General features: G+C 41.3%; 1 protein-coding gene across 1 annotated transcript in view; it reads left to right on the top strand.

Moving 5' to 3' along the window:
• The window catches only part of PDILT (protein disulfide isomerase like, testis expressed), a 25,868-nt gene extending 9,289 nt beyond the window's left edge, over nt 1–16,579 (top strand). Inside the window, 10 exon segments of the mRNA XM_041401586.1 lie at nt 332–538; nt 3,422–3,555; nt 5,310–5,447; nt 6,019–6,129; nt 7,183–7,308; nt 8,267–8,464; nt 9,729–9,849; nt 11,184–11,365; nt 14,708–14,797; nt 16,511–16,579. Coding sequence (XP_041257520.1) covers nt 332–538; nt 3,422–3,555; nt 5,310–5,447; nt 6,019–6,129; nt 7,183–7,308; nt 8,267–8,464; nt 9,729–9,849; nt 11,184–11,365; nt 14,708–14,797; nt 16,511–16,579 — 1,376 coding nt within the window.

Below are 16,579 nucleotides of genomic sequence, written 5' to 3'. Positions count from 1 at the left end.
TCCTAATGTGAGCCATATTTAACTCCACCCTTCACCTCTCTTAAACTCATATTCAGCATAGTCAGTCAAATTACTTTTTAATTGCTCCACATATTTTCCCAACCAAAGAATATTGAAATGGTGCTGGTTCTTCATCGTGACTGGTTCAAAGACATGTGGAGTGGTGAAAAATCAGCACCAAAATAAAGAAGTAAATATAATCCCTCATTTACTTCTGAGTCATAGAAGACCTCATTCAAACCCTCCAGCTACCACTTGACATAACAACCTCCATAGAAAGCTTCACACTGTGGCTTATGTAACCCATTTGCTTTTGATTGGCCTTTTCCAGATGTTACTTTATCTCAGTCTTCTCAGAATTTATCTGAAGAATTTGCTGAGGCTGCACGACAGCTTAAAAAAGAAGCTCCAAGAATTCAGTTTGGTAAAATTGATGTGACACACCAACATGACTTGAGAAAAGAATTTAATATTCAAGCCTTTCCCACTGTGAAATTTTTTGTGAATGGCAGCAGGGAAGCTCCCATAGACTGCAAAGGTAAACTCTCTCATGCACTGATAAGATAATGATCTGTAATGACAGGATGTACCCATCCATTACCCTGCTGAGAAGAAAAATACAGATGTTCAGATAAAAAATACACGAGGTGGGAAGCTGGTTTTGCCCATTGTATTAAATATGCAATTGCCTCTGTACCAGTACAGGAACCTGAATCTGAATTCCAAGGGCATAACTGAGCATCTTCTCTCTATTAAGTTCACACAGTCAAATTAATTACTGGTGTTATTCCACTGAGTACAGAATTGCCCAAACAAGACAACTTACTCCCAATTATTACAATAAACATTAATGAGTTATGCCAAACAAGAACTGGGTCCCCAAACTGCTTCCTTACTCTTCTGGTCCACTGCAATTCCCATGGGCAGTGTGCCTACAGAAACAGGCTGGAGCAACACCACATCTAACAAAGAATTGGGAATTCACAGGGTCCTTAACATACAGCTCCACTTCCTAAGCTAAAGAAAATAATTTTGCCATTTAGCCATCAGAGGGAGCTCATATGTGGCTTAGAATAAAACATGGAATAATTTGAACTATTTTACAGAAAGTTATTAAGCAAAGGCAACCACAGACTTGAGCAATCCCAGAAATCCAGGTCTTATTAAACATTTTTGTTCACTTACAATACATACAAGAAAGGTTATGTTTTTCATAAAATGATGAACTTTTACAGAGGTGATAAAAATTGCTTGACTTAGCCAAGCATCTCTTGGTGTACTCTGAGCACATACAGGTGAGTCACAAGTTTAATACAACGAACAAAAAAAGGAACCCAAAGTTTGCCTCCTGAGCTTGTACACAACCTAGTGCTAAGATATCTTTAACTGCTGAGCCCCCAGTGGCTCCTGCTGAAACCTGATCTTCAGTATTTTTAGCAACTTGCTCCTCCTTGCTATTGAATTTCTTACCAAGTTCCCACCACCTAGACTTGTGCAAACAGCAGCCTCTGCACAAATGCCACCGAAAGCGTGATGTGCCATACTGAACTCCTATTAGAGCTGCTGATGCCTGAAAGCAAAAGCCCCCACCTTCAGTCTCTGATTAAATCTACAGCATTGACAAGAAAACCTCTCTGAAACTGGTAAACCTGACAGATTTTCTGGTGTGAAACAGGGAGTACAGAGAATTGTAACACACACATAGTTGCCCTGCAGCAGAGAGCTGCTATTTCAGGCACACTTTCTAGCAAGATGCAAGAATTAGGAAACTGGCTGCTGCTCTGTGCTTTTTACAAGGCAGACAGCACCAATTGTTTGGAGGATATGTACCACCACCAATGGCTTAAATTACATTTTGTTCACTGGTAAATGCTTATGTGCAACACTGAGTAAAACCTCACGTACCAAGTTTGGCTTTTCAGCCACTGAGCATTGGCAATTGGAAATGTGCAATGGCCACCCAGTGACTTCTCATACAGGACTTGGTGCATACTTCATAGCACAAAAAACCCTGCAGACCTTGCTTAAATCAATAAATTAATTTAACTCTTTATGGAAGATGGAGTTTTTGAATGGGGTCCCTGGCAATGGACATAACATGAAAGCCAAATTCTAAGTTTCGTGAAATCATCAGTTACAACTGCAAGATCAGAAATTGGCCAGTACAGAGGCTGATCAAAGGAACTTAATAGAAAGATTAACCACACAGAAAATATGCTTAGGGGCTATAGCACTGACAAAAGTGACAAGACCTCAATTCTGCCTTTAGACAGCAGAAGTCAAGCACTATATGGCCACTAGATACTGCTCTGCACTTTGTTCTGCAGCCTATACACTCCAGAGCAGATGACTGCCTGCTTCACTTAAAATAAAAGAAAGTATTTTAAACTAGTTGCAGTGCTGTCTGCTGCAAAATTGTGGCAGTAAAACAGTCTGACTCAATTTTGATCTTGTCAGACTGCTAAAATGCTCAGTACCAGGACTTGCAGCTCTGATAATCCACTTGTACCATACATCTTGACTCTAACACTTAACTTTTTATTTTTCATATATGATTTTAATTAACCCTTACTCTGATCCAACAAGCCTGTCTGTCATACAGAGATGAAGGGGCTAAGATTTTTATGGACTGAGTCTCAGTTTGTTGCCTCAAATTCCTCTGAAAACATGATCATGTAAAATTGTAATTTTTAAAGAGACTCAATACTCTAAAACTTCTGAAAGCTTAGGACAATTTACCAAATAAACAGACTAACTATAATCTCAGTAAAAGTAGTAGTAGTAATTTGGAAGCCAAAAGATGGAACAATCCAGAACTAAATGACAACTTTGACACTTCAGCTTTGTTTCTTATGTCTAAACTGAAGTGATGCTATGGCCCCACAGAGGAATTTTAACACGTCTCTGTGCCTATCAGATCCCTCCTGCAGCATCAAAGGAACAATTTTGGCACCTAATGTAATTGAACAAACAGTTCAATAAAATCTGCAATTGGTTTGAAGTCATTCTGGATTAAACCTTAGGTCGATAGCACTTTATAGCTTACTGTGGTTTTGGGACACATGAAATCTTGCAGGACAGGTTTCCTATCTGTCTGAATTTCCTCATCTCTATTCTCCATGTGTGATTAATCATTTAACTGGACATAAAACCATTTGCAGAGGTCTCAGAAAAAGCTGTACTAATCCACTGTTGGTCTTCTAGAGTCACAATAGTTTAAATGGTTTAAATGGTGACTAGAACCTGAGGTTGAACTTGGATACCTCAGGCCCCCTCTCAATCAGCTTTGACCTCAGTCCTAAGGAGCCCAAGTCCATTTGTATTCAGCATCCCTCTGCACCTCCACTGCCTCTGTCCTGATTGCACAGAAATTTCTGTCATTCATTTTGATTTTCATCTTAACTCTCTTTTCCTTCCACAGGAGTCAGAAAAGCCTCAGCCTTTATTACATGGATAAAAAGAAGAACTGGACCTAGCACTGTTTTAATCAACTCTACTGATCAGGCTGAAGCCATCATAAAAGCTGATGATTTAGCAGTGATTGGCTTCTTTAGGGTAATTATCTGGAAAACTCAACAGGCTGGTTCTGTTCCAGCTTTGGGATATACTTCTTGCTATCACCACCAGAGCCCACCCATCCAAAAGACCAAGAACTCACGAGAAAAAAGCAGGCCCTCAGTTTTCTCTACATTTGAGAGAGAAAAAAAAAAATAACAGTCTCTATCTATTTGTTCACACTTTTAGACAAGCAGCCGAGGCAGAAATAAGGAAATCTTACACCACAGCACAATTCCTTAACCAGTACCTGGGCACAGAGACCCTGAGATCTGCTTCTGAGAGCAGGGTGCTCCAGCAGTGTTTCCTCCATCCTCAGAGAAAGGCCTCTGCCAAACCCCCAAATTTTCCTGATGTGAAGAAGGCCAAATCTGCCTGGATAGGAAGTAATAAAATATTACCACTCGATATGACCGAACACATGTAGTCCTTTCTCAAGCAAATTCTACCAGTTTCCAGAGCAGAATAAGATTCTTAGGATTTGGGCTGAATGCTAGTGATCAACAGTCAATAGGAATGCTGTCAGAGTGAGTGAAATAGGAACAGCTTTTTCCTGCTTTTTCAATGTGTCCTTGAAATCTTTAATATCTGGAAATTCAATCAAGGATTTTCTCTAACTAAAGAGACTTTTATTCTGATATCTCTCAGCCCAGTTAAAAGCACAATGTCTGGACTCATACCTGAACTGATAATATCCCAAATGTGCTGGCTACAGCAGATAGTTCAAATTCTGTGGATATGGAAAACAGGACTCATTACCAAAATGCCCCATAGTAACGAAGCTGGTGAGCACACAGAACATAACAGGACAAACTGTGAAAATGCTCAGTGCCCAGAATTTTGCTTTGCAGCAATCTGCTTGCAGCCATTTAGGAAAGAAGGCAGTTTTCCAGTGCTGGGGGAAATTGAGAAGCTCTTTCTATCACAGTGATGCCAGAGAGTTCCCTGAACCACACTGATAGCAGATATTGCCTGCAGATGTGTTTGACTGGACACTGGTTTCGCTCAGGGCTGAAATGACAATAGATGAGCATGAGCTAGGGCATGTCAGAAATTCAGTGGGTGGAAGCCAACAAAACAGTGTCCAAGCAAATAAAGAGCTGTATTTGGGCTTCAATTACTCACAGATTGCTCACAAATATGAGTGCCAGGATGTGTTGGAAGGTCTCAGCATATAAATTACTATTCATCTAGCAAGAAATAATTGTCTGATTAAATCAAATCTGGAAGTGCTGTTGCCTTTCATCCTGCTTATTTACTATTAGTTTGAGGGTGGACAGCACAGTGACTATTTGATGATGCAGGAGTCAAGGTCCCTGCCTTGAAGAGCACTCAGTCAAAAGCCCCAGATGTGCCAGTGAGCTCCTCTTGTGAGCAGAGAGCCCTCCTGCCATCCCTCACCTCCTGCGGGCTGTGCAGGGGGAGCAGCTGCTGCTCCATCCCTCCCAGCCTGCAGAAGGCTTTGCAGAGGGTGGCAGTGCCAGGCGGGAGCAGGGGGGATGAGATCCGTGCAGGGTGGACAGAGGGAACCCCCCACCATCCCTGCTGACCCAGGCCAGCCAACACAAGCTGTGTCACAGCACTCCTAGGATCCCCCCTTAGAGGTAATCCTGGAAAGCATTATCCACTTTACAATTATGCTCAGCTCTTTACTTCACAAGCATTTAGGGGCCTGCTTCACCTGGAGCTCTAACTCCTACACATCTTAGCAGGATGTAGGGCAAATTCTTAATAAATACTCTTTCTGGGACTAGGAACTTCGCAGTGGCAGTGTGGAAGTTTTCTGTGAGACAGCCAGAGATGTGCCAGAGATGCCTTTTGGGATGACAGCCAGTGAGGATGTCTGCGCTAACTACGGTGCCCAAAGGAACTCTCTCGTTGTGTTTAAGAAGGTAGGAGTACAATAGTCTAGCAGGTAAGGTGTTGTGACAGCTGTGGGCTCTGGAAAGGCAGAATTTTTCAGGTTATATATAAATTGTATGCTGAAGGATCTGGATATAATAGCTTTACTTTCCAATCTGCATTCTAATCAACATTTGCTGCCAAAATTCAGTGAGGTTTGCAGACATTCACCTCTTTTCCTGTGTGTTGCTTTTGACCAGGAAATTTCTTCCAGTCCACAACAGAACAAGTGGCCAACAACAAAACCAAAACTGCAGAGAGTAGCAGTTTAGACTAGGAAGTATTCAGACCAATGATTTCCTGAGTGAGCATATCTCACAGATAGTGTGTATAGATGTAGGAAAGATCTTTCAGTATGTCAACATTACTGAACAAATTAGAACTGTCAGCTGTACCTTGAATTTTAGCTGTAATCTTGTTCTGCAATCTAGCTGTGACATTCATTTTACAAGCTATGGAATTTCAGTTCCTGAGGATCATAAAACTCTTGCTTTTAAAGCCTGTCATTTTGTTCCTATAGTTGATAAGGCCACCAACCTCACAAGTTCACTATTTGTCCAGGGAAAACCTGTGCATAATGAAGTGCTTGAAGATGGCAGACAGAGCAAACTGGGCTTGACGAGGCTAATCAAAGCCTTTACCTTGGATATGGTCACTGAATACAATATTGAGGTATGTGCATTTCACTGTATTAGCAAAAACTACGGGAGAAAGACAGAAATCCATACAGAAAGAGACACAGGGAGCTACTCTGCACCTTAGGGAGTGAGAATTTTCTTTGCTTGTTTGACAAGGCCACTCTTAAACACGTCTAGAAATGCCAGCAGAAGCCAGCATGCAGCTCTTGGTCTAACCCAGGCCTAATGATGCTTCCCTCTGGCAAGATGTTGTTTCCCAGATGTGTTGGAAGGTCACGATGAGGAGTGGCTGGTGGAACAGTGAGATCTGAGCATGCAAACACCTCTCTCCTGTGGAGCCAACAACAAAGTCTAGGCTGCTTCTGCAGCAGCTCGTTGGGGCGGGAGGTTGGAAAGTCAGTCCCTAATCCTGGCTCCAAACATTCCACCCCAGCACAGCCACAGGGAGCTCTGGGCCAAGGCAAGCAGGAAAGAAACCAGCAGAAATTGTTGCTAGTGCAGGTAGGAAAGGAAAGACATGGAAATACCTGCTTGCCTGGGGACACCCCATTGCCTCTGATTATAGGGTGGCATGAGAAAAAAGGTAGTCCTGTGCAGGGAAGGAGATACAAGCTGCTGATGCCACCTAGAAGGGAAGGAAGTGCCCAGCCCACAGCTGCTGCAGCTGGGCCTCCCTGGGTAACACCACCTTTTACTTTCAGCATTAATTCTTCTCTGTGTGTTGTACAGGAGGTCAGACTAGAAGATCACAGTCCCTTCTGACTCTAAAAATCTATTAATAACTATGAGGTTTTTCCTGGAAAATAGGATTAAAAAAAAAAAAAAAAAAAAAACCCAAAAAAAAACAACAAAAAAAAAACCAACCAAAATTAAAACCAAACCCAAAACCTCAGCAGCTGCTGATTCTTCTTACTTTATCTGCTTTAAAACAATGAAACAAAATCAATGGTTATGGAAATGACTGGGAACTGAGTCTTAAAGAGTAAAATTTGCAATAGCAGAGCCTAGGGATACTGATATGCTGAGCCTCTGATTCACTGTTCTGCCTACAAAGAGTGGAGCAGATGTTGAGTCTTTTGTTTCCCAGACATCTGTGAAGATTTTTGATGTCCCTGTTGAAAATCACATCCTGCTGTTCACCCCAATGAACTCGGAGACATTCAGTGAGATTTACGAAAACTACCAGTCTGCTGCTGCAGAATTCAGAGGAAAGGTTTGTAACACTGAATCCAGATTTGCAAATAGGAATGCCAAAAGGTTAGTGGAAAACCACTCACCAATACTACTGGTAAAATTACACTGCTGTCAGTCCATGTTCTAACTCTACCAAACCATTTAAAAACAGTTTCAGTAACTATTATTTGAATTTCTTAAGGACAAGCTGAAAGATAAACTTCACTTGGAAGTGATTCTTTAAAACACAAAGACCACAAAGAGAAGCACTAATTCCAGCTACTCCAAATTAACCTGTTTCAGATCTTACAAATGTAATTTTCTGGGAGCAACTTCCAACCAAAGGTCGTTTTAGCAAAATTCTGGCAATTTCCAGCTCTACTAGGAAATATCACAAGGATCTCAGAATATTGCCTGAAGAGAAGGTTGGAGGCAGCTACAAAACCTGAGCAATATTGCATGGTATGTGCATAGCCTTGCCTGCAGCCACATGTCTGCATGTATAGAGACAGTTATAGGCAGTCATACACACAAGTATTTTGGTTTTCTGTGGTGCTACTCCTGCTCCACGAACATGAGACACTGAAGAATATTTAAGTCATCTTGTAGTAAAATATCACATATTGGTAAATCCATATGGATTACAGGTGTTTCAGCTCTTCTGTCCTGTTAAGATTTATGAAGAAGAGTAATAAGCACTTTGGGGGGTAATTTAGAAGTGTTACTGAAAGATGTGATAGCAAACCACTGTGAAGGGACAGAGGGAAAAGCTTCAGTACTTTTGGCTGCTTTAGCATTTGTTATTAACTAGGATCAAGGTGTAATAAAGTCCACAGAGCTTCTGGGTTTTGATCTGAGACCAAAAATGATTCTGCACAATTCCTTGAATTTAATGTTAGATCCTACCCCAGTGCCCAACTCCACAGTCCATTTCTCCAAAATGGCTAAACCAAAGCTTGATGGTTCAACTGGATGCATGATTCTGTCTTTGTCATCAGATACTGTTTGTTTTGGTGGATACTAATGAAGCAAGGAATGGACGGATTTTTGAGTTTTTTCGCATCAGGGACATTGATGTTCCTGCTGTGAGAATCCTAAATCTGAGCAGTGATGCCAGGTACAAGATGCCTGCAGATGAGGTGACCGTGGAGAACCTGAAAGAATTTTGCCAGAGCTACCTAAATGGAAAAGCAAAGGTATGTCCTTTACTAATAAGACAGCTCTCTACTACACCAGCTGAAACATAGCAACCTGGCAGAGCACCCCCTTTTTAAATTAGAACAGTGTCCTGTTGTGATCACTGGTTTATTAATCTACTGTCACTCCAATGCATTCATCTACCATCTACAGCTGTTGACAGAGAATTCCTCGGTATTTAACAACTGATGTGGACTACAAGTCCTCCAATTTAAATCCTGCATTGATCATTTATGCCCAATATTTTAACTGATGCCAGCTGTTTTATTTTAGTGGTTTAAAAACTCCCTATGCCTCTATCTTTCCAATACTATAATGGAGATATTTCCTTTCCTCTGCTGGGGAGAGATGCAAACAATCATTGCAAGAGATTTTAAGGTTACAGGAAAATCCAGTAAATCAAAAAGTGACAGTTTCAGAGGGGATTAATATTTGGTATTTGTTTAAAGCAAGTTTAGCAAAGTGAATTTTCCCAAGGGGATCATTCCCAATGGTAAATATAGCATTTGTTGCCATAATGAGGCATCATCACACTCATGTGAAAAATATATTATAAGGTTGTGCTTATTCAGTGCTCCTCAGGGTGATTTACAGGCAGAAAAGATAAAGCAGTCAGACTGAGAGCAGGCAGAATTTAAGAAATGTGAGTAGGTAAATCCTGTATTTAGTTTTGGAAGGGAGCTGAAGGATGGAAGCAGAGAGGATGTGGCCTCTTTCTCACCAAGATCTGCTTCCATGGGGCACATGTGCCTTTCTGTTACTGTGACGTGGTGTTAAAGAAGAGAAATTACCAGCTACTGCTCTGTAAATTGTAGAAGTAATTTGGGGACCATGATTGGTGGTGCAGTCAGAGATTTAAGCAGCAATGCAGACTTTCTGATGTGTTTTACACCACTTTTGAAAGCCCACAACACATAAACTGTTCAGTAGTCCAGCTTCTGAACACTGGGCAACAAGAATTCAGGATGAGGAATACACCTGTGTTCCAAAGGATCATTTTCAGACAGTCTGCTACAGAGTCTGTATTCAAGAGAGGGACAAGTAGTTCTGAGTACCAACTACCCTGGGGTGTGAGATCCCAGCTCCTGCTGAAGAGAGAGAAGGTGGAACCATGGCTGACCAGGAAGTAATGATATAAAAGAGTTATCAGACAGTAACAGAGCACATTAGGTAATGTCCCATCAGACTCACATTAACTTGAACTAGAGTACAGTTTCTCAATGTTCCCTGCACTTTCACAGCAATGTTTCTTTTTCTGCTCAGCAACATCTCTCTAGTGAAGAAATTCCACAAGACTGGGACAAGATGCCTGTCAAAGTGCTTGTTGGGAAGAATTTCAACAGTATCATCTTCAATAAGACCATGACTGTATTTGTTATGTTTTGTAAGTGTTGTCATTGAATTCAGATTTTAAGCTCCTATAACATGATCAATTGGAAGGAAAACGTGAAAGCTCATGCTTATATACCAAATTAATCTTCACACTTTACAGAATCTGAGCTCAATGAATTTTTAGTGTTTCTGGAATGAATTGAAGAAAAGTTTGTGTCATATCTGTGGAAATGCTGTGATACCTTTGCTGACTTAGTGTTGCACTGAGTAGCACTGGATCTTTTCAGTAAATATTGGTCAAGGCCATATGAAATCTCTGTGTTGAAAGACAACAGGACTGGAACGTGGTGTACGATGGAAGCGTGTTGCACAGCACGACAAGGGCAGAGGGAGAGTTAAGTGAGATTGTCTGGTTATTATGCTCTAGGATTAAATCCCAGATAGGAATTGTGGTTTAGGAAATTGTAACTCTTTTTTTCCTTCTCTGTCTGCAAGGGATGTGGCTTCCTTACATGACTTTCCAGCAAGAAACCTCTGCTCTATCCTTGTACCAGCCAGCAGGGATTAGTTCGTGTCTCAGTTACTTCAGTAAAGCAAACATGCAGCATTAACAGAAGTATAAACAAGTAGCTGTACTGCCCTGAATTCCAGAAATTCCTAAAGGTAGTACATTCCTGCCACCCTTCTTGCTGGCTGCAGCTGTGTCACTCACACAATTTGTACATTTCAGTATCATGAACAAACTGAATGAGCTAAGCAAGAATTGAACCAAGTTCTCTGGAAATGAAAGGCAGGGAATGTACTGTATTCAGTCAAGTGCTCCTGAAATTTTAATTCTGTGTGAACCAAGTGTGAGCATTGTTCTCCTGACTGAGGGACTGGAACTGTGTTGTGAGCTTCTTAAAGGTACACTGGGCTCTCAGCAGTTTGCCTTTCTGGTGACCTGCATCAGTGCAGTGCTGAGTCAGAACAGCACCATGACTCAAACTCCTCTTTCTAGAGTCAACACAGCATAGTTTATGAACACAGTTAATTTTAGTGTGCAGGAAGTATTTTGTAGTTCTGACAAGTATTTCAATACGGGAATGATGCAAGACTTAACATGGGTTGCACTGGTTATCTGGCACAGCCCTCCAGCAAAGTAGTCCAAGTTCTGTGTTTGTTACAGTCATAAGAGGCTAGAGAGAGCTAAAGCAGCACTGCTATCAGAAATGTGTTAGTGAATGACTAGTTATCACTCCATGGAAATGTGAAATTCATGAAGGGCACATGGTTTCAAGCAGATATTTACCACAAACCCTGTTAACCTGAAGGGCTAGATAGGTCCAGGTGATTGCACCACCACACAACTTCTGTGTCCTTATAATTTTATTCGTAAATTTGCAGATGCCCCTTGGTCCCATGAGTGCAGAAAACTCCTGCCAATCTGGGATAAGCTGGGAGAGCAGTATGAAAGTCAGAAAGACGTAATGATTGCAAAGATTGATGTCACAGCAAACGACATCCTGGCCGTGGGGCTGGACCGCTATCCATTCTTCACGCTCTTTCCTGCCGGCTCACATCACCAGGTGAGGAGGAAGCTCTCGGGGGAGATTGTGGAGGCACAGCTGCTCAGCAAGGCAGGGGCTGTGCTTGCACAGGCATCACAGGGAGAAAGGAGTCCTTTCACTAGGAAAGTTTGGTCCTTTTCTGCTCAGCACTGGCTTCTGAGTAGACATTGCTGCCAAGAATCTGAATTAGAGGGGAAACCCTTCCATTGTCTCGTCCCATACATGAGGGAAACCCTTCCATTGTCTCACCCTATACAAGAGGGAAACCCTTCCATTGTCTCACCCTATACAAGAGGGAAACCCTTCCATTGTCTCACCCTATACAAGAGGGAAACCCTTCCATTGTCTCACCCTATACAAGAGGGAAACCCTTCCATTGTCTCACCCTATACAAGAGGGAAACCCTTCCATTGTCTCACCCTATACAAGAGGGAAACCCTTCCATTGTCTCACCCTATACAAGAGGGAAACCCTTCCATTGTCTCACCCTATACAAGAGGGAAACCCTTCCATTGTCTCATCCCATACATGAGGGAAACCCTTCCATTGTCTCACCCTATACAGGAGGGAAACCCTTCCATTGTCTCACCCTATACATGAGGGAAACCCTCCATTGTCTCATCCCATACATGAGGGAAACCCTTCCATTGTCTCACCCTATACATGAGGGAAACCCTTCCATTGTCTGATCCTATACATGAGAGAAACCCTTCCATTGTCTCATCCTATACAAGAGGGAAACCCTTCCATTGTCTCATCCTATACATGAGGGAAACCCTTCCATTGTCTCATCCCATACATGAAGGAAACCCTTCCATTGTCTCACCCTATACATGAGGGAAACCCTTCCATTGTCTGATCCTATACATGAGGGAAACCCTTCCATTGTCTCACCCTATACATGAGGAAAACCCTCCATTGTCTCATCCCATACATGAGGGAAACCCTTCCATTGTCTCACCCTATACATGAGGGAAACCCTTCCATTGTCTGATCCTATACATGAGAGAAACCCTTCCATTGTCTCATCCTATACAAGAGGGAAACCCTTCCATTGTCTCATCCTATACATGAGGGAAACCCTTCCATTGTCTCATCCTATACAAGAGGGAAACCCTTCCATTGTCTCATCCTATACATGAGGCTGTGGCAAGAGCTCAGGTTTCATTTACTCACTTGACTAGAAGTCCTCAGTGCCCCACATCCTGCTGTTTAACTATCTCCAAGCAGCCTGTTGGGTTCTAGCAACAGTCTGAACTTGGAGTGAATTTACAGATACCTACCAATGACTACAGTGCCTTTTTACTTCAAACCATGAGAAGAGATGTTCTGTCAAATAACTACTTGTGCTAGTTTTTTCCAGAGCATGTATGATAAATGTCTCTAAAATGTTGGTACTGCTTTTGTTATTTTCCTTTACATTTTCAAAAAACACAAATAAAAATCTCTCTACTCTCTATACATTTAAGCCAGCAATTTTACTTCATTCTGGTATCCCAGCCTCCACTTGTAATAAATATTTGTTGTCAAGATCAATGATTTTTGCAGTATGCTACCTAATCAATCAGCTATGTTACACAATAATTAGAAGATGCTGCTGAAAGTGGAGGCAAAAAATATTAAATAGCTATATTCTCCATCTATGTAGATTATCTAATTAAAAAGAAAATATCACTGAAGTAAAAAAAAAAATAAAATAAGATACCACTATAATTAAGGCATTACTAAGCTTTTCATTTTTCTTCTTAGTAGTAAACTTAAATTAAATTCTAAGACATTTACCCGTGTCCTCATTTAATCTTTGAAAGATGTTCCTCTCAGATATGCATGCAAAACTTTTGATGAATTGAAGTGCAGTGCTGCACACTCACACAATGTTTGGTCTTCCAGCAGAAAAGCAAAACCCTTTAAATGCTCAAAATAAATGTCAGTTTGCAAAAAAAACCAAATACACACGCAAAAAAAAGCCCCAAACAAGTAAAAACTTTCATTAAGGGATTTTTTCATAATTAAAAATACTCTGGAATGAAAGGGTATTTGAAATCTCCAGTTCTTCCTTGTGCACCTTTTTTGCACTACTTCCCTCAAGTGCAGAGATTTCATCTTGTATTTGGCTAGCAGTGCAGGTTCCTGCAGATGTCTGTTTCTATGGGTTAAGTGAGAAAAATAACTTTTACATGCACAGATTACTGTAATGAAAAGTGTTGACACATATCCCCAGTAACCACTGCAGGAATCAGCTGCTTCTCTGGCTTTACAGATCTTCAGGCTCTGAGAAACTGGTGTTCCAGCCATCATCAGAGCTGATAAAAATCAAGACTCAGCTGAGAATGTTAATTGCCTCTGGAGAAATAAAATAATCTTTCTCGAGAAACTTAAACTTACAAACATAAAAACCATTAAAAAGTAGTTTTAAAGCTGCCACACTTTTTTTTTTTATTAAAATGGAATGGAAGTAGCAAACTTTCAGTATACAAAAAGTGTACAGTTTTAGTGAACTCACCAGTCTGTTTTGGTTACAGTCCTTCAAACTCAAATCACATGTAAGAGTAGCCAGTGTAAAGTAACACAACCTTATTTGTCTCAGTGGGAGTGAGCTTGATCCAGCTGAGAATAGGCCTCCACCCATTTCTAAATACACTCAGATAACAGCAGACAATTCCCAACGTCACACACATGAACTTCTACAATTTTTTTCTAAAAAATCTGTGCAAAACCTTTTTATACTTCCACAGAGCAAAGGTTTTTTGGGGAGGAATCTTTAAAATACAATGGGAATTGCATGGTGCCTAGACCCACTCAGAAAAATTTAAAGCTCCAAACTGAAACTACTTCTTTCATTAAACTTCCTCAGAAGAAAATCCTCAGGAAATCCACAATTTAAGGTGAAGTATAAGAAAATTAATGTCACTGCTCATCTTCATCCTCTTCTTTCAAGCTGTGCAACAGTGAATTTCAAAACTATTTCAGAGTTTGAATTTCCATCAAAATCTTTGAAAAGTTTTGAATAGCGTGGCTGGACACTTAAAAGACTGTGCTCTTCAGAATATTGTTAAGCAGTTTATTGTTAAGCACAAAAAACCCACTGATGTCAGTAGCTGGCAGGATCCCAAACTAGTACCATAAAATAATGGTTGTTTTTTGTACAAATCCTTTTCTTCTAAGGAATATACATCTATTTCTTGTTGAAACTCAATTTTCATATAAAGTTGGAACCTGCTGTGCCTCTCCCCTTGTTTTCTAAACTGAGCATAAAAGTCTAGAGTTTGGTCAGTCTAAAGAACCAAAATCTTCCACCCAATTTCACCATTATTTCCAAAATTTTGTGTAACAGAGTTACATACTTTAATTCTTTTTCAGGAAGTGGCCTATACCGGGGAATATACATTGGAGGCATTTTCTGAATTCTTAGAAGAACAGAGAAAGACGAAAGCAGAAGCAGGAGAGAAGGTAGGCATTTGATCCAGAGCTGAGCTGCTGTGTAACCCAGGCAGGTCCCCAGCCTGTGGAGACATCCCTGAGCTGGCTGCAGCACAGCCGCTCCCGGGCCCTGCCCGTGCCACTGCCGGGGTGGTTCTTACAGCTCAGAGCTGGTTCCATCCCCACAGCAGCTGCACCGTGTACCACAGCCTGGCAGGCACACACCCACTCACATCCTTGTTCTTGTCACACAAAGCCCTCATCTCCCACTGCTCGTGTTGTCCCTGAGTCACACATCAACACTGGCAGTAAGCACTGCGTGGCACAAAGGAAGCCTGCGCCCTGACAGGTGTGCAGCAACGCTTGCTCACAATTTTAGCTGGAAAAAACAAAGCCCCAGCTAAGTGTCAGAGTTAGAGCTGTTCAAATCTCCATTGCCCACCTCATTCTGCTGCATTCAGTGCAGCTTCTCTTCCTCATAAAACAAGGACACAACTGAGAGCACATGATGTCCCTTCTCTGAGCAATCTGGTTGTGATTGCTGTCCAGTTCCTTGACCCTTTCCTCTGCACTGTAAATCAGAGCAGAGAAGTGTTTGCTGCCCCACACCTGCCTGGTATTGAATCACAGACACTTCACTGCAACAAGATACATGGAAAGTGGACAATGTGACTGAGCTCCACACAGAGAACTACAAGGAACAGAAAAAAGCCTGACATGTACATGGGGACACTCTCCACCCAGTATAAGAGTCCTGGGCCCTTTCTGCCCAGAATGAAGTGGGACTACAGGGTAGCATTTGTTATTAACACCCTTTTCAGCTGGTAGGAAAACTGGCTGTGGGTGGAGATACAGTTTTGAGTTTGCAGACTTATTTCCACCAGAGGCTCTGATTTTCTCCTGTATTCAGTGTTCAATATGTAGTTACTGCTGGAGAGAGGTGACTAAACCAGTACTGGGACACAGAAGGCTGCAGAGCAGGACCAGACACACCTTTCCCCAATCACAATTCTGCTTTCCCACACACAAAGCCTACACCTGATGTCTGCCTCTTACATGTTCCTTAGTGCTGTGCTTCAAGCAGATCTGTTGAGTTCTACACAGTCTTTTACATGCAATATTTGAGCTCTGTATATTTTGCTGTCTCTTCTTCATGCTTTATTCCATGTAAGAGAAGAAGTAAAAAAGTCAGCTTAGAAAATACCACTCAAAACCGTGCACTGTGTAGCAAAAGGGATAAGTAATTGTCATTTTCTCATCTGTTCACTTTTTCTACCCTTACCTGACACCCACCACATTTTCCCAGAAGATTGCAATATTACACGAATTGCAGCACAGTGTTTGATATGAACTTCCCTCTTGAAGTAATCCTTCATCCTCACCTCAGGGCATTCACAAACACACAAACAAGATAAATAGGGTAGTTTCTTTTGAGATTGCCAGAGAAAGACAGTCTTGTGCCCATCAGCACACGTGGTATTCTAAGTTCATATTAAATCTTCACACAAAGCTTCATCTAAGCTTTGCCATAAACCAGTGAAAAGGTTTGAAAACAAAATGCATTTTAGCAACAGCTGCACTATTTCTGACCTCATTAACAAGACCTCAAGTTCCTTGGTTGGAAAGATGAAAATCTGCATTTCAACTAATGTTAAAATGTTTGGGATTTTTTTTAAGAATTACTAGAGTCTTTATGAACATTTGTAATAAGCAATTTTCCTTTTGCATTTCCTTCTTTAAAAGGATCCTTTGGGAGGAATCAAAGAGGATTTCAGCCAAAAGGAAACTGTAATAACAGAGAAAGAACTTTAA

This window comes from Onychostruthus taczanowskii, unplaced genomic scaffold (genome assembly GCF_017590055.1).
Source record: "Onychostruthus taczanowskii isolate IOZ18803 unplaced genomic scaffold, ASM1759005v1 scaffold19, whole genome shotgun sequence".
NCBI lineage: Eukaryota > Metazoa > Chordata > Aves > Passeriformes > Passeridae > Onychostruthus > Onychostruthus taczanowskii.
This window is presented reverse-complemented; position numbering and strand designations above follow the sequence as displayed.